This window comes from Elgaria multicarinata, chromosome 7, assembly GCF_023053635.1.
Source record: "Elgaria multicarinata webbii isolate HBS135686 ecotype San Diego chromosome 7, rElgMul1.1.pri, whole genome shotgun sequence".
Lineage (NCBI taxonomy): Eukaryota > Metazoa > Chordata > Lepidosauria > Squamata > Anguidae > Elgaria > Elgaria multicarinata.
The window spans coordinates 106,418,618-106,444,369 of NC_086177.1; the positions used below are offsets into that span (position 1 = coordinate 106,418,618).

At 46.3% G+C, this 25,752-nt stretch overlaps 1 protein-coding gene across 1 annotated transcript; it reads right to left on the reverse strand.

The window, feature by feature from the left end:
* Positions 1-708: 708 nt before the first annotated feature.
* LOC134401978 (mas-related G-protein coupled receptor member A6-like) lies at positions 709-25,751 on the reverse strand. The gene is made up of 3 exons (XM_063131340.1): positions 25,668-25,751; positions 23,994-24,786; positions 709-758 (listed from the first exon to the last, which is right to left on the reverse strand). The coding sequence occupies exons 1-3, from the start codon at positions 25,749-25,751 to the stop codon at positions 709-711; spliced, it is 927 nt and encodes a 308-aa protein (XP_062987410.1).
* Between the last annotated feature and the right edge of the window lies 1 nt (position 25,752).

The window sequence follows — 25,752 nt, forward strand, 5'->3', positions numbered from 1 at the left end:
CAGGTGCCACATGGCTCCTGGAGGTGGAAACAGCTGAAGGGAGGCATGCTGGCAAGACAGGTGTGTGTCCATACCAGGATATAGGCTACCTGGTGGCAGGCAGGTATGGGAGGAGGAGGCAGTGGCCCCAGGAGTCCCCGCTTCAGGTGGTGTTGAAGAAATGAGTAGGTGGGCTATTATATCTGTGCCCACCCTGTTTTGTGTAAGCGCCTTCTATTATAAATTAAATCTTCTGTAGCAATTTGGTCCAAGCTGTAACTGAAAATATATTGAGTAACACTTGCTCAACGAACTGTAACATTAATCAGAGTGTGAGCCTCCTGGCAAGGACAGGAAAAATAGTAACTGCAAAGGAACAGATGTTCCAGGATTGCAATACCCATCAACGTCTTGTTTTTCCTATCCTTGGAACTCTGCACAAGCATATCAATCCTTGCCTATCATTGGTTGAAAAGCTTATTACTGTATTGCGATTGGTGAATTGTACGAGGGAGTTCTGCCGTTGTTTCTAAGGACGTGACCCTATAAGTACCTTAGCGTTGCCTGAAACTAGTGGGCAGTCCTTCAGACCCTCTAGGGCAGTGGTTCTCAACCTGGGGCACTCCAGATGTGTTGGACTGCATCTCCCAGAATGCCCCAGCCTGGCTGGGGCATTCTGGGAGTTGTAGTCCAACACATCTGGAGCGCCCCAGGTTGAGAAAGGCTGCTCTAGGGGTTGCCACCTTGCAGCACTACAGGCTGCTCATAGTACACTTTTTCTAAAATGAGAGAAACCGCGTCTTAAGAGTTTTTGGCCGCCACTCAACGAATCCCAATTAGAGGGAACCTGCCTTTTCAGGGTTCCTCCACAGTGGTGACTCCACTTCACAGACTGGAAATAGACTGCCTCACCCTTCTCTAGGGGAGACGGTGCACAGGAGCTTATGCAGAACACCTCGTTCTCCTTCTGTGAAATCAGAAACCTGCAGAGTGATGCCACAGCGTCCCACCGCCACCTTCCGATGTGCACCAGTAAGGATATGAAGTTGCCTTCCTACTAGTGCTTGCTTAGCAGTTGTTTACTGCTGTTCAACTTCATCAGCCGCGCTGGAGGCTGAGCAAAAATCCCATCTCCCCAAAGGCAAAAGACGTACTTCCAAGCTGCCAGTACGGCACCCTGGGTGTAAGCTAAAAATGAACAATTTATGCCACAAGCAACTGCTAGTCTTTCACTGCCAAAGGACTACTTTTATTTATGCATTTATTTTAAATAGTTCTTGGCCACCTTTCAGGGCAGAAGCCCTCCCTAGGTGGCGGGCAACACTAAACAAATAAACCAATGCAACATTAAAAGCAATAAAAACACAGTAAAGTAGTAGGCACACAATGAAACAGCAACAAATGCCAACGACAAAACCAGCAGCAGCAACAACGATGAGGGTTGCCAGCTTACTGGCAGCCACTGATCTTTTGCCTGTAGCAAGGTTCTATTACCTTTATCTAGAGTTGCTCACTTTTACACCAGCAGCTGTTCTTACACAATTAACTGCAGGTTGATATGCAGACATGAGCAAATGCCTTATAGAATCATAGAATCATAGAATAGCAGAGTAGGAAGGGGCCTACAAGGCCATCGAGGCCAGTGTGGGAGAGCCCACAACCTCCCTAGGTAACTGGTTCCATTGTCGTACTGCTCTAACAGTCAGGAAGTTTTTCCTGATGTCCAGCCAGAATCTGGCTTGCTTTAACTTGAGCCCATTATTCCGTGTCCTGCACTCTGGGAGGATCGAGATGAGATCCTGGCCCTCCTCTGTGTGACAACCTTTTAAGTATTTGAAGAGTGCTATAAAAATATCTGACTGGCTAAATTCTGGCACAAATCAAACTGATGCTAAAGGCACTGGAAAAGCCCAGCAGTTAGTTTGTTTCCTGGTCACTTGGAAATCCTCAAAAGGACTCTTTGCAGTTACTCCAATCTAGACTGATGCAGTTCTTCGGGATCACAGCTCTTTCCATTCCCGCTTTGATTGTGATATTTCCAAATCAAAGTACTATAAGGCTTTTCAGCTCTTCTCCCCCATTCTGCCTGTCTCATCAACATTCATAAATACAAAATGGTTATACCTGAAAAATTAGAACGACCTACTTGATAAACCTGTAAGGAAGGAAAAGCCAAAATAGCTGACTTCAGCGAAGAGCATGATACACACACACACACACGCACACACACACACGCCTTGGATGAATATCTGATCAAATGTCAATCTTTCATTTATTCAGAATGCAAATAAGAATGTAAGAAGTGCCATGCTGGATCAGATGAAAGGTCCATCTAGTCCAGCACCTTGTTCACACAGTGGCCAAACAGCTGTCGAACAGGAACCCACACCCTGGACGCAAGTGTAACAGCAACCCCCATCCATGTTCCTCAGTAACTGGTGCACACAGGCTTACTGCATCGGATGCTGAAGGTAGCACATAGCTATCAGGACTAATAAGCCATCAACAGCCTTCTCCTCCAGGAATTTATCCAACCGTAGGACAAATGTATGAAAAGGAGGTCAGGGCTCCTGTATTTTTAACAGTTGCATAGAAAAGGGAATTTCAGCAGGTGTCATTTGTATATATGGAGAACCTGGTGAAATTCCCTCTTCATCACAACAGTTAAAGCTGCAGGAGCTATACTAGAGTGACCAGATTTAAAAGAGGGCAAGGCACCTTCAGCTTTAACTGTTGTAATGAAGAGGGAATTTCACCAGGTTCTCCATATATACAAATGATACCTGCTGGAATTCCTTAGATTGTAAGCCTATGCGGCAGGGTCTTGCTATTTACTGTTTTACTCTGTACAGCACCATGTACATTGATGGTGCTATATAAATAAATAATAATAATAATAAGAAGAAGCCCTGTCCTCCTTTTCATATGGTCACCCCAATCCAACCCCATTTTAAAGCCATCCAAACTGGGGGTCATCACTATATCTTGTGGTAGCAAATTACATATTTATTTATTTGTTTAAAACATTTGTATCCTGCCCTTTATCATTAGGATCTCAGGGTGGCATACAGATAAAAGCATACAGTATAAAACAATAAATCTACACAGCTAAAAACAAATTAAATTATGAACCAAGGGGGATTCCACACGTCGTACTGAGGGCGCTTCCATGCGCCCCCAGTGCGCACCCAAAGCGATCGTGTAACTTGACTGTTCGAAGAGACGAGGAAGAGGCGTCCTTGCCACCGCCGCCACCCACCTACCTCCTCGCCGGCTGGGTCGGAGAGCTCGGCGGAAGAAGGCGGGGTGGAGAGCTCGGCAGAAGAAGGCGGGGTGGAGAGCTCGGCGGAAGAAGGCGGGGTGGAGAGCTCGGCGGAAGAAGGCGGGGTGGAGAGCTCGGCGGAAGAAGGCGGGGTGGAGAGCTCGGCGGCAGAAGGCGGGGTGGAGAGCTCGGCGGAAGAAGGCGGGGTGGAGAGCTCGGCGGAAGAAGGCGGGGTGGAGAGCTCGGCGGAAGAAGGCGGGGTGGAGAGCTCGGCGGAAGAAGGCGGGGTGGAGAGCTCGGCGGAAGAAGGCGGGGTGGAGAGCTCGGCGGAAGAAGGCGGGGTGGAGAGCTCGGCGGAAGAAGGCGGGGTGGAGAGCTCGGCGGAAGAAGGCGGGGTGGAGAGCTCGGCGGAAGAAGGCGGGGTGGAGAGCTCGGCGGAAGAAGGCGGGGTGGAGAGCTCGGCGGAAGAAGGCGGGGTGGAGAGCTCGGCGGCAGAAGGAGGGGTGGAGAGCTCGGCGGAAGAAGGCGGGGTGGAGAGCTCGGTGGCAGAAGGCGGGGTGGAGAGCTCGGCGGCAGAAGGCGGGGTGGAGAGCTCGGCGGCAGAAGGCGGGGTGGAGAGCTCGGCGGCAGAAGGCGGGGTGGAGAGCTCGGCGGAAGAAGGCGGGGTGGAGAGCTCGGCGGAAGAAGGCGGGGTGGAGAGCTCGGCGGAAGAAGGCGGGGTGGAGAGCTCGGCGGCAGAAGGCGGGGTGGAGAGCTCGGCGGCAGAAGGCGGGGTGGAGAGCTCGGCGGAAGAAGGCGGGGTGGAGAGCTCGGCGGAAGAAGGCGGGGTGGAGAGCTCGGCGGAAGAAGGCGGGGTGGAGAGCTCGGCGGAAGAAGGCGGGGTGGAGAGCTCGGCGGAAGAAGGCGGGGTGGAGAGCTCGGCGGAAGAAGGCGGGGTGGAGAGCTCGGCGGCAGAAGGAGGGGTGGAGAGCTCGGCGGCAGAAGGCGGGGTGGAGAGCTCGGCGGCAGAAGGCGGGGTGGAGAGCTCGGCGGCAGAAGGCGGGGTGGAGAGCTCGGCGGCAGAAGGCGGGGTGGAGAGCTCGGCGGCAGAAGGCGGGGTGGAGAGCTCGGCGGCAGAAGGCGGGGTGGAGAGCTCGGCGGAAGAAGGCGGGGTGGAGAGCTCGGCGGAAGAAGGCGGGGTGGAGAGCTCGGCGGAAGAAGGCGGGGTGGAGAGCTCGGCGGCAGAAGGCGGGGTGGAGAGCTCGGCGGCAGAAGGCGGGGTGGAGAGCTCGGCGGAAGAAGGCGGGGTGGAGAGCTCGGCGGAAGAAGGCGGGGTGGAGAGCTCGGCGGAAGAAGGCGGGGTGGAGAGCTCGGCGGAAGAAGGCGGGGTGGAGAGCTCGGCGGAAGAAGGCGGGGTGGAGAGCTCGGCGGAAGAAGGCGGGGTGGAGAGCTCGGCGGAAGAAGGCGGGGTGGAGAGCTCGGCGGCAGAAGGAGGGGTGGAGAGCTCGGCGGCAGAAGGCGGGGTGGAGAGCTCGGCGGCAGAAGGCGGGGTGGAGAGCTCGGCGGCAGAAGGCGGGGTGGAGAGCTCGGCGGCAGAAGGCGGGGTGGAGAGCTCGGCGGCAGAAGGCGGGGTGGAGAGCTCGGCGGAAGAAGGCGGGGTGGAGAGCTCGGCGGAAGAAGGCGGGGTGGAGAGCTCGGCGGAAGAAGGCGGGCTGGAGAGCTCGGCGGAAGAAGGCGGGGTGGAGAGCTCGGCGGAAGAAGTCGGGGTGGAGAGCTCGGCGGAAGAAGGCGGGGTGGAGAGCTCGGCGGAAGAAGGCGGGGTGGAGAGCTCGGCGGAAGAAGGCGGGGTGGAGAGCTCGGCGGAAGAAGGCGGAAGAAGGCGGGGTGGAGAGCTCGGCGGAAGAAGGCGGGGTGGAGAGCTCGGCGGAAGAAGGCGGGCTGGAGAGCTCGGCGGAAGAAGGCGGGGTGGAGAGCTCGGCGGAAGAAGGCGGGGTGGAGAGCTCGGCGGAAGAAGGCGGAAGAAGGCGGGGTGGAGAGCTCGGCGGAAGAAGGCGGGGTGGAGAGCTCGGCGGAAGAAGGCGGGGTGGAGAGCTCGGCGGAAGAAGGCGGGCTGGAGAGCTCGGCGGAAGAAGGCGGGGTGGAGAGCTCGGCGGAAGAAGGCGGGGTGGAGAGCTCGGCGGAAGAAGGCGGGGTGGAGAGCTCGGCGGAAGAAGGCGGGGTGGAGAGCTCGGCGGAAGAAGGCGGGGTGGAGAGCTCGGCGGAAGAAGGCGAGCTCTCCACCCCGCCTTCTTCCGCCGAGCTCTCCGACCCGGCCGGCGAGGAGGTAGGTGGGTGGCGGCGGCAGCAGCAAGGACGCCTCTTCCTCGTCTCTTTGAACAGGCAAGTTACACGATCGCTTTGGGTGCGTACTGGGGGCGCATGGAAGCGCCCTCAGTACGATGTGTGGAATCCCCCAAGTTGAAACTATATAATTTAAAAGCAGTAAAAACAATTAAAACTGTTAAAACAATGTGCCATATGTGCTGTGTGAATAAGTCCTTCCTTCTATCTGTCTTGAATCTCCCACCAATCAGCTTCATGGGATGACCCCAGGTTCTAGTATTAAGGGAAAGGGAGAAAAATGTCCCCCTGTCCACATTCTCCACACCATGCATTATTTTGTACACCTCTATCGTGTCTCCCCTTAGCCTCCTTTTTTTCCAAGCTAAAAAATCCCAGCTGTTGTAATATTCCCTCATACTGGAGATGTTCCAGCCCCTTAGAATCTGGATGTTTAACTAGGGTGACCATATGTAAAGGAGGACAGGGTTACTGTATCTTTAACAGTTATATTGAAAAGGAAATTCCAACAGGTGTTGTTTGGATGCAGGAGCTATACTAGAGTGAACAGATACAAAAGAAGGCAGGGCTCCTGCAGCTTTAACTGTTGTGGTGAAGAGGGAATTTCTCCAGGTGCTGCATGCATACAAATGACACCTGCTGAAAGTCCCTTTTCTATTCAAATGTTAATGAACAGGAGCACTCTTCTCTTTTTCATATAGTCAGTCTATGCATGTGGTAGAGGTAAGGTTGCCAACTGACTGGCAAAACAAAAGAAGTCCTGGCCTGTTCCTTTGCCTTTCAGAAGAGCATGGACTGCAGAAATCTATAACTGAAACTTATTCTTTTTATGGTGGGAAGCATATTACCACCTGCTATAGCAGATAAAGCTGTAGTTAAAGGCATAACAGCAGGAGCTAGTCTAAAAGTACCTACAATTTTGGAGGTTTTTAGACTGATAAACATGTGTGGGCGATGGAGAGTGGGAAATAACGAGACGACACTAGTAAATGGAGTTAAAATAGGGCCACTTTTATTTTAAAGGTCTGCAGAATGGGTGTAAACCTAAGCGGGCATCCCTATTTGTTTTGGGTGAGACATTCACTGCCTGTGATGTGGCGTTGTCCTTTCGTCACCCCACAGGCTTCCCCTTTTGGGGTAGGGAGGGCTTCTGGTTTCGATCCCCCCTCGCGCCGTAAAGCTCCGAGTGGGTGAGGAAGGTTAGCCTCAAAGGGAAGCCTTATCCCACCAGCTGAGGCCATAAAGCTCACCGCTGGGGGCCTCAGGTAATTACCCATCACACAAATCGTGCCTGTGAATGCTCACCGGCCCTAAACCCGCTCCTGATACCCACTCTAACCTGCCTTTAAAATTGTGACCTGAATGTTTAACATTATTTAATCCTAATTAATACTCCCAGACTTGCCTTGGGCCATTGCTAGACCACGGGTTAGTACGGGTTGACACCGGGGCTCGTCCCTGTGTGTCCAGATGACGCACAGGGGATCCCGGGGTCAGGCAGCAGTCAACCCTCCCTTTGCCTGGGGTAACGGGCCCCACTTGTTGCCCATTATTTCTGCAGTCCCCGGGGGACTGCAGAAGGTCTGGCTCGTTCCACGGCTTTTCCTGGCTACGCAGCTTACTCACGCGTAGCCGGGAGAAACCGCGCACGGGGCGCAGCACTTTGCAGGAGTGCGAGGCCCATTGGAGGCGGGGGGGAGATCGGGGAGGGAGAGATCGGAGGCAGGGTGGGGAGATCAGCGGGGAGAGATCGCAGCCAGGGTGGGGAGATCGGGGTGGGAGAGATCAGAGCTGGGGGAGGAGAGATCGCAGCCGGGGAGAGAGATGGGGGAAGAGGTCACAGCCAGGGATAGATGGGGGAAGAGATCACAGCCGGGGATAGATGGGGGGATCAGGGGCAGGGGGGAGCAGGGAACCCTTTTTTTTTTTTAAAAAAAAAATTACCTTCGTCACTGGTGTGCTCATGCGCACCTGGCCCTTTAAGACAAAAAAATGGCAGACGCGATGGGGCTTTCCTGTAGCCCGTCATGTCTGATGTGTAGACTGGGGTGACAGCCCGCGCTAGCTGCAGCGCGGGCTCGCCCCTCCTCCCGACCGGACTTTCAGGTAGGTCTAGCAACGGCCTTACAGTGTGAAGTAGGCAAAAATAAACCACAACCATAACGCTGATTGTGATCCAAAAATCCCTACTTGCCCCCCCTAAGAGTGACCAGCGAATTCACACTGCCTACAGGGAGGGAGCCGCAGAAACGAAGAGGCCGAGGGGAGGTGTAAGCGCCAACGTATACTCTGTCTGTTCCCCTCCCCACCGCAGTGGCCCCATTTGAAGCCAGCCAATGGCTGGTCTCTAGCCTCGCCCCATCACCCCACCCGCAACGGCCTCTACACTCCCAAGCATGCTGGGAGCGTTCAGAAGGCATTTTTGTGAGGAACAATACCTTCACCTTTGTAGCTTTTTGGAGCCACAATAATCACCATCAAGTCATTGTTCTAAGAGCCACCACATAGAATGACTTCCCTGTCTTCCTGAACAGAGCATAGTGCCACTAAACAGGAAGGAGTAGGCCTAGTTGCCTAGGCAACACAGGGTGCTTCTCCCTATAGGATATGGTACATAGAGATGGCCAAAACTGTCTATTTCAATTTGTTTCAGTTTCTCTTTTTTCCAGTCTTAAGTTCTTCTCAAACTTTGGGGACTATCTCCAGCATTGCATTTGGTTCATCTCAAATATTTATTTATTTATTTATTTATTTATTTATTTATTACATTTCTATACCGCCCAATAGCTGAAGCTCTCTGGGCGGTTCACAAAAATTAAAATCCTAGTAAGACAATCAACAGGTTAAAAGCACAAATACACAATACAATATAAAAAGCACAACCAGAATAAAAACCACGCAGCAAAATTGATATAAAATTAAAATACAGAGTTAAAACAGTAAAATTTAAATTTAACTTAAAATTAGGTGTTAAAATTCTGAGAAAATAAAAAGGTCTTCAGCTGGCAAAGGAAGGAATACAGTGTAGGCACCAGGCGGACCTCTCTGGGGAGCTCGTTCCACAACCGGGGTGCCACAGCGGAGAAAGCCCTCCTCCTAGTAGCCACCTGCCTCACTTCCTTTGGCAAGGGCTCACGGAGAAGGGTCCCGGTAGATGATCTTAAGGTCCGGGCAGGTACATATGGGAGGAGGCGTTCCTTCATTGAGATTATCTGTTTTAATACAAAAGGTTGCATTAACTGTCATAAATAGTTTTGGGCACATTTCTCCTAATGCATGCATCGTTGTACACATTTTGGTCTATTATGTCCTTTTACAAGATGTTTTCCTAAAATAATGCATTTTGAATGTTACTTCCCATAATATACCAATTTCGTCATTCAGTTTTAGATTGGAGAACTGCATTGCAAAATTAGAAGAATAAATTTGGAAAGATACCTGAGTTTTCATTCAAAAATGCAAACCTAGGTAAAAATAAAAATAAAAATAAATGCAAGCTGGATGAATTTTTCCTCAGTGACCATATGAAAAGAAGGACAGGGCCCCTGTACCTTTAACAGTTGCATTGAAAAGGGAATTTCAGCATGTGCCATTTGTATGCTTGCAGCATCTGGTGAAATTCCCTCCATCACAACAGTTAAAGCTGCAGGAGCCCTGCCTAGCATGACCATATACAAAAGAAGGCATTATTCCTGTAGCTTTAACTGTTGTGATGAAGAGGGGATTTCACCAGGTGCTGCATGCATACAAACAGCACCTGCTGAAATTCCCTTTTCTAGACAACTGTTAAAGATACAGAAGCCCTGTCCTCCTTTTCATACGGTGACCATACAATTGCAGCACAGACCTGGAAGAATGGAAGAGTGTCAGAACAATGAAATGCTGGTGATGATCTGAAGTCCCCTAATTTAATCACAGACATGATGATCACTGCCATTTAGATTTTCTGAGTGCCACCTGTCATCTAGGTCAATCTTCTGGTAAACTCTTTGGGCACTATTCTTGAATGGATTTTTGTATGGATGTATGGATTTTTAAAAATTTGTTCCATCTGTGTTTCATGGAATCTCAGGCATCTTGTGTTCCATTGTCCGCTCATTGAGAGATTTTTTGTAGGAAATTTTTGTTCTACTTGAGCTAATTCACATGTGCACTAATTAATTAATGTTAATTAGTTAATACTAGAGCTTTGCACAAGCGGCCTCTCAAAGTTCTCCAACATTCTTTTGGGTAGAGAATTTGGGGGGACAATTTTACTGAATTTCTCCAGGGGGAAGAAAATTTTTCCAACCATTTCTCACAGGTAGGCATCACCACTGGGACCAGCTATTTCTTGGATTTTTCCAAAGAACATTGAGGGGAGGCAATGAAGCCAATAATAATAATAATAATAATAATAATAATAATAATAATAATAATAATAATAATGAGGAGGATAATTATAAAATTCTGAAAAGTCTCCTTTAATTCTAAGAGGTAAGAAAAGAAAAATCACAGGGAAATATCTTTCTCCCTGAAAGAGGCTTTCATTTTTCTGCCTTTTACAGAACATTTTATAATTTATTTTGAATGTGTATTGGTGGAGATTTTGACAACAACTAATCCCTGTGAAATGGCTGAGTGTACTGCCTATGTTATTCTTTCTACTACACATTTTACTATTGCTCTACAGCAGTGCTTCCCAAACTTTCTCAGGTAACCGTCCCTTTGGTTCCACAAACTCATGCCCAGCGCCCCCTACCCTACACTATAAAAATAATTATTCAGAATAGCGGTTTTCAACGACCCACTAAGGAAGATAATAACAATAAAATTCAAAACAGTAACAATTAATTGAATACTTTATTCAAAATCCAATTGGTGTGCCCCGCCACACTGGCTGCAAACAAAGGCGTTCGCTCTCTTTTCCCTCCCTCCCTCGGCAAGCCTGGGGCAGGTGCTTCCCATTTAGAGGGGATTCTAGGGGTTGAAGGACAGATAAGCAAGGGCAGATAGGAATTGTTTCAGCAAACATTCTGAAAAAAGGTGCTGCTGAATCTTCTTTAGCCAGGAAGGACCTGGGGAATTGCAATTCTCTCTCCCTCCCCCTTTTCTTTTCTCTCCCAATCCTGCTGTAGTCCAGATTTTTTGGGGGAGTGGGAGCACACACAGAGACACACAGCATATCTCTCTCTCTCTCTCTCTCTCTCTCTCTCTCTCTCCAACACCCCCTCCCCCCAAGCCTCGCAATAGCTGCCAGGCTGATTAGGACAGGAGGGCAGCAGCTCAGAAGGGAGATGGCCCCAATCTGCAACTCCTGATGGGGGAAGGGAGCCTGGTGATACCTTGCAGCAGCACAAGCAGTCCTGCTCCCTACGCAGCCGGCCTGCCGCTGTTCTTTGTGGCTGCTCTGCCGCCCACCGTCCATGTGCTCCTTCTTCTCCACCGCAGGCAGGGCTGCTGCTCCCGCCTTGTGCAGCAACTATTGCGAGAGGTCAGCCGGGGCAGCTTGTAGGAGGGAGCAGCTCTGGCTGAGGGACGGAGGGAGTGGAAAGAAGCCATGAGCCCTCCTAGGCAAGAGAAGAGTGGGCAGAGCAGCTGAATTCGCCACTGTTTCCTGCTCTGCTGCCTCCTGTGGGTGCTTCCCCATCCCCTACTTCTGGTGGGGCTGATGTGGGCTTGAGATAGGAGGAGAGAGCGGCTGCATGAGTGAGAGAGTCCTTCCTGAGCAGGAGCGGTGTGAGGAGAGCAGCTGAATTTGCCGCTCTTTCCCTGGGTTTTAGGACCTTCTGGAGAGACCACCTCGAGTGTCCCCTGCCGTCCCTTTGCCTCATAACACTCCCCTATGCAATCCCACCACCCCCAAGGGGAACCACTTCTCTACAGTCTCCCGGCTGCCTGCACTTCCTGAGCTGAACAGAGCCTTTGAGAGGAACAAAATTCCATGATGTCTTCTCCTGGGCAGGAAATGCAGGAAGCCAAGGAGGATACAGGCTGCCAGAGACATGAATGTATGATGAAAGACAGGACACTCACACACTCCTCACTCATCTCATAAGTAAGACAAGTGCCAGAACGCTGAACAGAACCCATGAGAGTTCCTCCTAAATTTCTTCTTTGCATTTCTTTTCAAAAGCAATTTCCTTTCTAGCAAATCGATTGAGAATGGTTGAAATTTCCGTAGGAGAAATTTTCAGCACAGCACTAGTTAATTCACTAATCCATACTAATCTGCATTAATTTATGTGCATGAATCCACATTAACTAATGTGCACATGCTCTACTGTGCATTAGGTAATGAGAATTTGCACAACTCTGCTCAAAAATGGGTGAAAATGCTCAAATCCCCCCACCACATTTTAATGCTTTAGCATTTTAATATGCATTATTAATCTCTTCTTCTTCTTCTTCTTCTTCTTCTTCTTCTTCTTCTTCTTCTTCTTCTTCTTCTTCTTCTTCTTCTTGGTATTTTTTCATGACTAAGAAAAAGTCCACAAGTCTGCAGAATTCCTACAACTCAGGGAAAAAAACACCACTGTTCTGCTGTGGTCTCCATAGTTCAGATTCATAAAAATCTGAAATCCTTAGAATTAGATGTGGATTTCTCTGACATTCCTAGATGTAATGCAGCAAACGAAGACAGTAGAGTGTTCCCATGATGCTTAGGAAACCTAGGAACTCTCAACAAAAAAAGGTTGTGGTGATTATCATGACTGTGATCATGGTGTTAAGAGGGATGGGGTTTGCACAGTGCAATGGGCAAATATTTGCCTTATTATTATTATTATTTATTTATTTATATAGCACCATCAATGTACATGGTGCTGTACAGAGTAAAACAGTAAATAGCAAGACCCTGCCGCATAGGCTTACAATCTTACAACCTTCTTCCACCAACAGTGATGACATAGGAGTTACAAATCTGTGGCCATAGATTATCGCGGGAGACAATTATTTTGCTAGAGGAAGTTCTGCAGAAACTGTCTGAGTTTGGACGACATGCTAATCAATGGGGTGGGGGGAATAATAGGAACAAAATGGAAGTCAAGCATTGATTAGCGTGTTATCCAAACAGAGCCCCCCAAGGAAGGCCTGTGAATAAAACACAGGCTGAAATGCAATGGGCATCATGAAAATAAATAATTTATTTATTTTCCTGAGGACCCATTTCTCTTTTTTTTTCTGACCTGCAAATGAGACTAGTAAGTTATCAGGTAAGTTTCTGCTTAGCTCAAATCCACACACACACCCCACTCCAAGCAAAACACACACTCATGCTACAGAAGTGGGCTGGAAGAGTTTAATCTGCCACAGAGAGTCCCAGAGCTATGAGCTGAGAATGTTATGACTGACTGTTACAATTACTACTGTCCAGTCCCCTGATACTGAGGTCCAAAGCAGACATTACTTTATATCTGTATCTAGTAGCTACATCTCTGTTTTCCTTCTTTTTTATTTTTTACTCTAGAGAAGGTTCATGGGGGGCTGATCCAAATCTTAAAACTACACTACTGCTTTATAAAGGTACTGAAGTGCACTGACAACTGTTGGGGCCCATGACACATGCCATATACCATTTTCAAACCACTTTAATACTGTTATATCCTGCTTGGCATAGATCCGGCCCTAGCTGCTACTGAATTAAAACACTAATGTTTGCTTTGGCCCTAGGGATGAATCTTGAGAGCGAAGGGGTGGTGCATGGTACAAAATGGAGTGGAATGGAGAACGGTTACTAACAGGGACTGGCCAAAGAGACCACATCACGCCAGTCCTTTTCCAGCTTCATTGGCTGCCAGTCCAGGTCCGGGCCCGATTCAAATTGTTTGTACATTTAAAGCCCTAAACGGCTTAGGGCCAGGCTCTCTGAAGGAACGCCTCCTCCCATATGTATCTGCCCAGACCTTAAGGTCATCCTCAAGGGTCCTTCTCCATGAGCCCCTGCCAAAGGAAGTGAGGCAGGTAGCTACCAGGAGGAGGGCTTTCTCCGCTGTGGCACCCCAGTTGTGGAATGAGCTCCCTATAGAGGTTTGCCTGGCACCTACACTGTACTCTTTTAGACACCAGGTGAAGACCTTTTTATTTTCCAAGCATTTTAACAGTCTATAAATAAATCTTAACTTCGTGTTTTAAATTTGTAATTTTGCATTGCTGCTGTTTTTATTTGGTTGAGCTTTTATATTGTATTTTATAGTATGGTTTTATACTGTTGTTCTATACTTTGAATGTTTTTAATTTTTGTGAACCGCCCAGAGAGCTCCGGCTATTGGGTGGTATAGAAATTTAATAAATAAATAAATAAATAAATAATAGTTCACCTGGTGGGTCAGAAAATGAGACCTTAGCTAGATGGGGCAAAATCCCGAGGTGATCCCCGGAATCATCCCTGTGCATCCACATGACGCACAGGGGATCCCAGCATCAGGGAGGGATAATCTCACCTTCACCTTTGAGCCTGGTTGTTCCACGGTCCTGGGCTGAGCCCGAGACCATGGAATGTGTGGCCGGGCGTCGCAGTTAGTCCTGGTTCCACACGGTTTCTCGTGAGGAGCCAGGACCCCCCCATTGGGGGCGGGGTGGGGGGAGCAGGGAAAATATATATTTTAAAAAACTCACCTTTTGCACACGAGCGCTTGTGTGCATTTTCCCTTTTAAGAAAAACAAAAACAAAATGGCGGGCACGATGCCTCTCCCTCTGAGGTCGTCGCATGCTATTTCCCCCTCTGTGAACAGAGGGGGAGAGCTCGCAATGAAAATATTGTGAGATCTTCACCCCTCCATCCTGCTAGACCTGTAGGTCTAGCTAAGTCCTGAGATTTTACTTTTTCCCCAGGAACACCCTGGGAAGGAAGCTTGAGGTCCTGAAACTCCTGGCCAAGCCCTGACATCTGACAATACGAATTTTGATCTATAAACACAGTGATTGTTGTCTTCATATCTGTCACCCCAGCTTCCTTTTTCCTCCTCCTTTGGATTCAGTGTAGTGTTTTGAAAGTTCCTTCATCACCGGCATCCTTGCTTTCCATCAACCAATACTCTTGGAAAGGAAACTTTAATCAAAGATCTTTTTTGAAATGGAAAATCTATTATAACCCCCTGCAGTTTTTGTGTCTACCACCACAGGAAGAAGTTTTTTTAAAAAAATCCCTTATTTTTCTCTTTATTAAATTTTCTCCTGCCACACCTGTAAAAGCAAAAACAACAACAACTTCGTCTTCTTTCCTTCCACATAAACAAACAAAATAAAATCTCTTTCTCTCCTTGGTTAAAAAACCCCACCTGGATTACTTTTTGTAAGTGCGTTCTTCTAATCCTCACAACCTTTTCAGTTATTTATTTAGGGGAAGTAGTAAATAAATATGGATGAATATTTACATCATATGCTGTTAGTGTGCTTTTTACATGCCTTGTTTCAGTCATTATTAATTTAATTTTAATTATTTATTCACAACATCTGTATACCACTCCATATCTAAAACAAATTCTGGAGCAGTGAACATAAGAAGTAAAATCGCAAAAAAGATACAAAGATTAAAACACCGTACTAAAATTATTCTTTTTAAAAACGTAATCATTTTTAATTCTGTAATCATTACAACACCTTTGTAAGGTAGAAAGGTGTTATTTGTTCATGACTTTTCATTCCTCCAGTGAGTTCATCTGTCCCCGTCCCCACCCAACCCAATTTCAACTTTGCAACAGCCAACTGAGGTAGGTTAGGCTGAGAGACAGTGGCCTTAGCTAGTCCAGGCTTTATCCTGGGGCAAACCCCGGGATCTTCCCTGTGTGTCCACATGAAGCACAGGGGATCCCGGGATCAGGGAGGAATCATCCTTCCAATGCCCCGGGATAGACCCCTCCCCTTTGGGCCCACTTTTTCCACGGTCCCAGGCTGAGCCCAAGACTGTGGAACGTGTGGCCTGTGGTCATGGTTTGACCCAGCTCCGTGCAATTCCTCGCACAGATCCTGGAGCTGCACATGGGGTGCAGCGCTCCTCAGGAGCTCTGCGCCCATCGAGGGTAGGGTGGGGGGGGAGTGGGGAAAGGAATTATTTTTTAAAAGAAACCTTACCTTTAGTGCACGAGCGTTTGTGCACTCCTTCCTCTTTAAAAAGTAATGGCGGGTGTGACGCCTCTCCTCCTGAGGTCGTCGCGCCTCACGTGTAAACGGAGGAGGGATCTCGCATTAATCACAATGCGAGATCTTCCCTCCTCCGTCGTGGACTATGAGGTATTTATTTATTTATTACATTACTATACCGCCCAATAGCCGAAGCTCTCTGGGCGGTTCACAAAAATTAAAACCATAATAAAACAACCAACAGTCTAAAAACACAAATACAAAATACAGGATAAAAAGTACAACCAGGATAAAATCACGCAGCAGAAATTGATATAAGATTAAAATACAGAATTAGAACAGTAAAATTTAAATTTAAGTGTTAAAATACTGAGAGATTTAAAAGGTCTTCAGCTGGCAACGAAAGGGGTACAGTGTAGGCGCCAGGTGGACCTCTCTGGGTAGCTCATTCCACAGCCGGGTTGCCACAGCGGAGAAAGCCCTCCTCCTAGTATCCACCTGCCTCAATTCCTTTGGCAGGGGCTCACGGAGAAGGACCCCTGAGGATGACCTTAAGGTCCAGGCAAGTACATATGGGAGGAGGCGTTCCTTCAAATAACCTGGCCCCAAACTGTTTAGGGCTAGCTAAGGCCAGTGACTCTCCCAGGATCACCCAATGAGTTTTATGGGTGACTGTGGATTTGAGGTTGGGTCTCCATAGTTCTAGATCAATGGTTTAATGACTATACCACACTGCCTCTCAACACAGAAAGCTGCCTTCTATTGAGTCAGACCATTGGTCCATCTAGCCCAGTATTGTCAACAATGAGTGGCAGAAGAGTTCCAGGAGTTCAGGGAGGATTCCTTCCTGAACCTTTGTGGAGATGCTAGAGCTTGAACTTGAGAACAGGTGCTCTTCCACTGATTTTCAACCCCCCCTCTAAAATATGTATTTCAGGCACAATACAATAAGTGATCCTACTAACAGATAGAAACTCTACACGGATATGCCATTTTCAACACTAGTCTCGTATTATGCCCAATGCGGTGTTCTGCCCGGTGTCACCACTAATACCTTCAGAGCAGCCATCTGGTACCTGCATCCAGAAAGGCACCAAAAGGTTTTCATAACTGCTGTTCTGGTGAGAGCTGATAGCCTGCTTCTCTCGGCACAAATTCAGAAAAGCAGCACATGGTTTGGAAGGCAGCACATGCAGCTGCTGCTTCATCCTACAGGTGGAGATATGACCGTGGCCATAAATTATCTGTTGAGTTGGCACAGAGGATTCTCAACACCGTTCTCTTGGTTCTTGCCAAAATCTGGCGCTGCCGTCTGCATGTTGCAAAGCTTGTCACCGATATGATAATTTATGGCGTATCACTATCTTGCACTACATTTAGGAACAAGCACAGGGGAGTCAATTTAGAAGCCTAATCATTTGTGAAACATCATCAGGGTCCTTTTTCTCCCCTTAACCTTTCCTTTAAAAATGAAAAATACTTCTACTAATGGAAAAAGAGTAGGGGAAAATGGATCAGGGCAGGCAGAGGACACAGTGCTCTGGAATTCTGATAAAGCAGGTGATTTGAAGAGAAGGAACAATAATATCACTAGGGTGACCATATGAAAAGGAGGACAGGGCTCCTGTATCTTTAACAGTTGTATTGAAAAGGGAATTTCAGCAGGTATCATTTGTATATATTGAGAACCCAGTGAAATTTCCTCTTCACCACACCAGTTAAAGCTGCAGGTGCCCTGCCCTCTTTTAAATCTGGTCACTCTAGTATAGCTCCTGCACCTTTAACTGTTGTGATGAAGATGGAATTTCACCAGGTTCTCCATATATACAAAGGACACCTGCTGAATTTCCCTTTTCTATGCAACTGTTAAAGATACAGGAGCCCTGTCCTCCTTTTCATATGGTCGCCCTAAATATCACATGATAGCAAACTTTGTGCTACTTGGATTGGGCAACTCTGGTGGTGTACTCACTAGAATACTGTTTTCCCCCACTGCCATGGTAATGTGTGAAACCATGACTCACATGGGATGAGCCTATGCCATGGCTCCATCCTACTCCTGTGTTATTCCACATTTTGAAGAGATGAATTTGACACTGAAGGAGATAGGCCTGGGCATGTTGAAGAATTGGCCTTGATACATCAAGGCATAAACTCTTGAGATAAACAGTAGTGTGTCGGGTGACCATATGAAAAGGAGGACAGGACCCCTGTGTCTTTAACACTTGTATTGAAAAGGGAATTTCAGCAGGTGTCATTTGTATGCATGCAGCACCTGGCAAAATCCCTTCTTCATCACAACAGTTAAAGCTGCAGGAGCCCTGCCTAGCGTGACCACATACTAAAGAGGGCAGGGTTCCTGTAGTTTTAACTGTTGTGATGAAGAGGGAATTTCACTAAGTGCTGCATGCATACAAATGACACCTGCTGCAATCCCCTTGTCTAGATACAGGAGCCCTATCCGCCTTTCAATATGGTCACCATAGCAGTGTGGCATCACTAGGGATTGTGTCCGCTTGACACCTGGACTAGGAGGAGGTGGTTAGAATGACGCTCGCAGCACTGCAGACTGACAATGTTCTCTGTCTCTCTCTTTTCAGAAATCATTATTTCAAAATAAGAGAAATTTTTATATTGATGGTTGTTTCTTGGGGACAAAAATATATACTTGCAAGGATATTTTGGGCAGAGTCTTACATCGTCTGTATTGTATGAATACATTAGCAATTCCAATTTCTTTCAAGATTCAATAATTAGGTGGCCAGGAGTGAAGTTAAGTAAACAGGGGCCTGGATGTACCAGCAGTTCCATTAACATAATTGACAAAAAGAGACCATGGCCACAGCTAGACCTGAGGTTTATCCTGGGATCATCCAGGGTTCGCCCCTGCCTGAGCACTGGATCCCCTGTGTGTCACCTAGATGAACAGGTTTGACCCCTGGACGATCCAGGGATAAACCTCAGGTCTAGCTATGCCCCATATTGTATCAAAACTATCATGTCTCAGTTGGCCCCACACTTTCCCTCTCCATCTATTTAGTGTGGGGTCCTTTGGGTCTTTCCAATGCTCAGCAATTTCCAAACGTGCTGTCATAAGCAATGTAGCTGTGCATTCTTTGTGGACAACGGATGGATTTAAGACATTCAGCAGGGACAACAAAGCCAAGCTCAGTTCAGGAGGAATTCTCTGATTTCTCTTTAGATCATTTCAATCTTTTGCCTTTTACAAAATGTTCTCTAAACAAGAGCAAAAGCCCAGCATGATGCAGAGAAAAAGGCTTGCCATGTCTGAGAAGGTGCCTACTTGTTCACAGAAATATATATTCAACTTGATCTCTAAGTGGGCAAAAAGGATGGGGTAAGGATGTATAGGATTTTCGTTTTTGCTCACAAAACATTGAGCATGTCCTGTTTCATGATCTGAACACAAGCATGACCATGTGTCTACTGAAAATGTTCATAAATTGTCAAACATGTGCTTGCGTCCATCTCATCCCCAATTCCCAGTTCTATTTGAACAAATTTCTTCGATGGGCTTGATTTTTTACTCAAATCAATTGGAAAATGGAAAATCCACGAACTGGACCAACCTGATCCAGAATGAGCCAAAGTCCAGGGGGCTGAGCTTACGAAAGTTTGGTGTGCTCCAACACCTGGACGGATCCCTTGAAAATCCCTATAGGATTATCATAGAACCATAGAATAGCAGAGTTGGAAGGGGCCTACAAGGCCATCGAGTCCAACCCCCTGCTCAATGCAGGAATCCTCCCTAAAGCATCCCTGACAGATGGTTGTCCAGCTGCCTCTTGAAGGCCTCTAGTGTGGGAGAGCCCACAACCTCACCAGGCAACTGATTCCATTGTCGTACTGCTCTAACTGTCAGGAAGTTTTTCCTGATGTCCAGCTGGAATCTGGCTTCCTTTAACTTGAGCCCGTTATTCCGTGACCTGCACTCTGGGAGGATCGAGAAGAGATCCTGGCCCTCCTCTGTGTGACAACCTTTTAAGGCTGTGTGACAACCTTTTAAAAATGTGTAAATGCTATGGAATTCTTCCTCCCTGGTGGAATTTAGATAGTCAAAGTAGGTATATCTACTTTATCAAAATCAGCACCGGCAGCATTTCATGATAGATTGTAAATGAAACATTTACTCAAGGAAATAATGAGACCTTGGGAATTGCAGGGGGTGGAGGAGAGGAGTTACACTTCTGTCCTCTATATGTCTACTCAGATGTAAACCCCACTGAGTTCAATGGGACTCACTCCCAGGGAAGAGAATATAGGATTGATTGCACACTCAATCCTTCCTGATACACTAGGTGCCAAGATTTTGAATTAGGAAGAAAGACACAGGCTAATGGTGCTTCCAGTTTATTTTTTCACACTCACCTTGTTTAGGCATTTGCTAGAACACATGAAGGTTTAAAGTGTGTTCTGGCATGAGACCACACCTGTTGGCCCTTTCCCCACCTCTCTAGGCATGCTGGTCATGGAACTAGGGTGACCATATGAAAAGGAGGACCGGGCTCCTGTATCTTTAACAGTTGCATAGAAAGGGGAATTTCAGGCAGGTGTCATTTGTCTGCATGAAGCACCTGGTGAAATCCCCTCTTCATCTGAATAGTTAAACCTGCCCTCTTGACCAGATGCATCAGAGGGCAGGGATCCTGCAGCTTTAACTGTTTTGATGAAGAGGGAATTTAACCAGGTGCTACATGCATACAAATGACACCTGCTGAAATTCCCTTTACTATGTTCAGAACTTGCTGTGTTGTGAACCGCCCAGAGAGCTTCGGCTATTGGGCGGTATAAAAATGTAATAAATAAATAAATAAATAAATAAATAAATAAAGTTTGAAAAGGACTTTTTCTGAAGTCCACTTGAAGTCAAGTAGAACTCCCTATATTAGGGTGAACATATGAAAAGGAGGACAGGGCTCCCGTATCTTTAACAGTTGTGTTGAAAAGGGAATTTCAGCAGCTGTCATTTGTATATATGGGAAACCTGGTGAAATTTCCTCTTCTTCACAACAGTTAAAGCTGCACGTGCCCTGCCCTCTTTTAAATCTGGTCACTCTAGAATAAAAATATGCAGGCTTGCCTGGAAGCACACACAGGGTGTCCCCTCCCATTATGACTGGACCAGATACAACAGAGGGCAGGGCTCCTGCAGCTTTAACTGTTGTGATGAAGAGGGGATTTCACCAGTTTTCCATATATACAAATGACATCTGCTGGAATTTCCTTTTCTATGCAACTGTTAAAGATACAGGAGCCCTGTCCTCCTTTCCATATGGTCACCCTACCCTATATAATTATGTACTGTGCTTTTTCAGGTCTGTTCTAAGAGGTGTGTAGTCATCAAGCACAGCCTCATCCGGGCACAGACTTAATCCCTTTTTGGGCATTTGTTTAAGCCAATGCCTGAATAGGGCTATTATGTTTCTATCTAAGTACATAAACATATTTATATTTATTTGCAATATGCATTGTCTGTCATAGTGATGACTACATAGCCAATCATATTTAGCAAATGGAAGATGTCACTGAGGGTAATCGAGGCAATGTAAATTAATCTGTGATATTTTATATATTTACTACTTTTATTACTGTAGCTGTCAAAAACGGTTATTTTTATTTTTGGCCACTGCTGAAATTGATCACAAAAACTGTGATTAGTTTTGGCTTAGCTTTCTTTCTCAGACAAACCCAGGGAAACCTGATTCCAAAACATTGCTTTGCCTTCTTCCAATCCCAAAAAGCCATCAAGGACTGATGACCCAAATCTCCCAAATGATTCTCCTGTTAAGAGTGAAAATGTGGAGATTTGATTATTATTTTTTAAAATACAGACTCATTGGAGTGGTGTGTTTACTGATGTACCTGTAAGCATCCAATCACCTGAAGATCAGGAACATAAAGAATGGATGAAAAGGTGAGCAGGGAAGAGCTCAAGAGGAAAGAACAAAACAGCAAGCAACAGGTTACAGAGTTAAGTTGAGGCTCTGGCATAACATGAACTTTTTTAATAAGAAGATTAAGGTGTTTTGTGAGTTGGTCTATGAATAGATATGACTTCATTATCATGTTGGCTTTTGGTATTTTCAAGATAGGCCTCCTTGATGCTGTGAAAAATTGTGAGGTTGTGTTTTTGTGTTTTCTCCATCCCTGTTCTTCCTTCAAAAAAAATAATAATAATAGTCTTTTTATTTTAAAAAGAAAGGGGGTGGAGAGAGTAGGAACAAAATTCTGGGACTGAGTTCAAAGTATGAAAAGTAGGCCATGTCTGAATTGTTGGAAGGTGTTTTCTCTCTCTCTCTCTTGCTCTCTCACTCCCTGTTTTACCTAAAGCGAAATGTCAAAGCTAATTTGGAAGCCAGGCTCAGGGAAAATATCTGAGGGAAACCAAAAAGTGTTTTGATAAGACCAGGAAAATAATATCACTGAATAAAGCAGTTCTGTACTTCTGATGAGTGTTGTGAGAATTAGGGAGCCTCCAAAACCATTCCTGAGCCTAATCAACACCAAGCAGGATATTGCACTATGAAAGAGGTATGAAATAGGGGTGTGCTCCGCTCTGTTTCAGATCCCCGAATCTGAAGCGGAGTGGGCCATTCTGGACCTCCTAAACCCTGTTCCGGAGTGGGTCGGGGGAGGTCTGGATCGACTCGAAGTGGTTCGGAATGGTCTGAATCAATTCGGACCATTCCAAAGCTTTGGAAACAGGTAAGTGGGGAGAGGGGGAGGGGGCTTACCTGGCTCCGCCGTCTGCTGCCGCCACCGTGTTCCATGCAGTGGTGGCGGAGGAGGAGCCAGGTAAGCGGGAAAGGGGGATGGGGCTTATTTGGACACCATTTTTTGCCCCCTTCCCCACTTACCTGCCTCCGCCTTATGGATATCTGGCAGGTGTAGATGTGGCCCTGGTCTTAGGCATGTTGTGAGCACCCAACTGAGTCCAAGAGTCTGTTGGACACCATCAACACCAGATCTTCCCACACTGAACCTGGCTTGGCGAGCCATTGTGCCAGCCAGCCAAGATATGTGAGTGACCAGGACTTACCAGACCCATCCAAGTGTACCATGCAAGCCACCATTTTAACACAAGATGGGAGCTGTAGATTTTCTTATATCTAACATTGCACACAACATGAGCCATAAAGGGCCATTTCTGCAAATGAGAGGCCTCCGATTTGTGGAAATCGACCTTTACAGCTGGTGTTGTGTGCAACATTGGCTGTACGAAAATCTAGAGCCCCCATCTTATGTTAAAATGGCAGCTCAGAGGGAGGACCAAACAGCTGTGTGGTGCTCCCAGACCACTCACCAAGCCCCCCAGAGGTAGCTCCTTGAGTGCTTGTCAGATGAGTCCATCCATATATTTTATGCACATGAATAGTTATTGTAGTAACTTAGGGTGACCATATGAAAAGGAGGACAGGGCTCCCATATCTTTAACAGTTGCATAGAAAAGGGAATTTCAGCAGGTGTCATTTGTATATATGGAGAACCTGGTGAAATTCCCTCTTCATCACAACAGTTAAAACTGCAGGTGCCCTGCCCTCTTTTAAATCTGGTCACTCTAGTATAGGTCCTGCAGCTTTAACTGTTGTGACAAAGCGGGAATTTCACCTGGTTCCCCATATATACAAATGACACCTGATGAAATTCCCTTTTCAATACAACTGTTAGAGATACAGGAGCCCTGTCCTCCTTTTCATATGGTCACCCTAAGTAATTTGTTCACACGCGTGCACACAAACACACAGAGAAAGAGAGAGAGAGAGAGAGAGAGATGAATATTGACATCCATTTTCTCTTTGGCATTTTGTTTTGGTTGAGTGTGTATGAGGGAGTTATTTTGGGTGCCATGGATTCTTGACTTGAGTCAAAGGGAGAAATTATTTCCCTTTGAGGTAAATATAGAAGGTTTACAATTCACAACACAGGACGTTGCTACCTTTAAAAAAAATCTTCTAAATGAATGAAACATGGTACATGGCATGCATTCATTTAATTAAACAGGATAAGTGTTCTCAAGACAAAAGCTTTATTTAACTGGACATAATAGATTCAACACGTAAGACTTTATTAAGCAATATAGACATATTTGTTGTTCACCCTTGCACATTTTTGGATGGCGTTATTGAATTTCATTTCTGTTGTTGTTGTGTCCAGAATGCCCAAGCTCTCAACTGTTTTGAATTAATCTCCCTGGAAACCATCTGGGTTGTGACTTCATACTTCCTGGATTGGGCAGAAGTATTTGCCCAATGAGAATGTAAAGCACAGGGTTGATGGTGCTACTTAGGGCGGTGAGCACAAAAGCTAATAAGGAGATGATGGCAAAATCATTGCTCAAGGTGAAGAACAAACGTATGGGCACCCAAGTCACAAGGGAGAAAAGTGTTCCAAGTAAAATTTCTGTATGAAGCTTTCCTTTCTGATGTAAACTACACCAAATCTTGATGACCAGGGTTTGATTGGAGATGACCATGAGTGGAACAAAAACCATCAAGGATATGACAATTAGTGTCCGTGTGTCAATGCCCAAACTGAAAAGCCACAATAGCTGGCAAGTCAGAGGCCATAGAAGGACAGACAAAATGGCAGATATGACAGGGGACAAGATATCTGGCTGATGACGTTTGTGCCAACTTGGGCAAATGACAGCCAAACACCAATCAATACTGATAGCCACAAGGAAATGCATGCTAGAACATTGCATGAAGAAAAACAGGTATGCAAGTGGTAGGAACAATTTAACAAAGGCATCACTTGAATCCTCACAAATATAATTAATGAAGGCAACTAGACAGACGCTGCACAAAAATGTAAGGACACCAAAATCAGCCACAGCTAAGTTCCAGATGTAAGCGGTCCAGGAATTCTTCTTAAAATGGAAGAGAAGGAAGAAGAAAATCATTATGTTTCCAAACAGCTCCACCATGAAGGTGGAGATAATAAAACGAGCAAGTATGTGGTCTCTTAATACACATATTATAAAGTCCAGGATACGCTCATGTTCACTACTAATATGATGTGAAATATTCAAGAATAGAGTTGGAAGGACTGCTGTGTTGAGTTTACTCATATTGAAATCACCACCTCGTAGATCTTGGCCTCTTCCAAACATAGTCTTGTTGGCTGAGGGAAGAAGTGACTCCTCCTAAAGACACAAATCCCAATAAATCAGTGTTGTAAAGAAATAGATAGAGTTTTCAAGGAATGACAGGGAAGAATCTTCTTCATGTCTATTCCTAAATACGGAATGGAGAAGTGTCCTTGGGGCTAATGTTTTACACTGAGCCATGATAAAAAAAAAATGGAGCAATTAGTAATGATCCAACTTTTCCATGCCATGCATAATTTTATTCACCTCTATCATGTCCCCATTCCTTGGGGTCCCCATGGTAAAAAGTACCAAACATTATAACTTGGCCCCATAGGGCTATTGCTCTAGCCCTCTGATCATGTGGGTTGCCCTTTTGGGCACTTTTCCAAGGTCTACAACATCCTTTTTGAGGTGTGGCGACCAGAAAAGTACATGCTATTCCATGGGTTTCTATAAAAACATTATCACAATATTGGCCATTTTATTTTGGAGCCTTTCCTAACTTTCCTTGACATGGAATTTGATTTCCCCGCCCCCACCGCAAAAAACAACAACAATCTCACACACTAGGTTCACATTTTGCATCAACCTGTCCAACACAGTCCCAGATCGTGGTCAGTCACTGCCAGCTCAGACCTCATCAATGTTTATGTGAACTAGTCCATATGCTTTCATGAAAATCTTTGTCAATTCAGTGACACAGAGGATCACGACTTAGGCAATCAACCAATTGCTCTCTCATCAGTGGGCTGTCCAAAATGAACATTTTCCAATGAAAGGAAAACCAGAGAAGGGAGGGATAAACTTGTGTGAGAGTGTAACGGAGAGAATATCCATAAAATTGGCTATAAATTTGTAAACTATGGTTTGCGGGGAGCCAGCCTTACATTTGCAGCAGGCCAATATATCATGCAGATACAAATTACTCCACTCACCTTTGCTACTAAACAATTTGGCAAAACATTTGCTTCTGACAGCTTGATCAGGCTCCAAAGCCCAATCCAGAAGAGGCGTGTCATC

What these genes read in the sequence shown, in the direction of transcription:
- LOC134401978 (XM_063131340.1), bottom strand. Translation starts at nt 25,751, where the DNA reads ATGACACGCCTCTTCTGGATTGGGCTTTGGAGCCTGATCAAGCTGTCA. An exon ending in CAAATTGTTTAGTAGCAAAG is followed by an intron (nt 24,787 to 25,667) that starts GTGAGTGGAGTA and finishes TTGTGTCTTTAG; the next exon opens with GAGGAGTCACTTCTTCCCTC. An exon ending in TGTGACTTGGGTGCCCATAC is followed by an intron (nt 759 to 23,993) that starts GTTTGTTCTTCA and finishes CTCTCATTTTAG; the next exon opens with AAAAAGTGTACTATGAGCAG.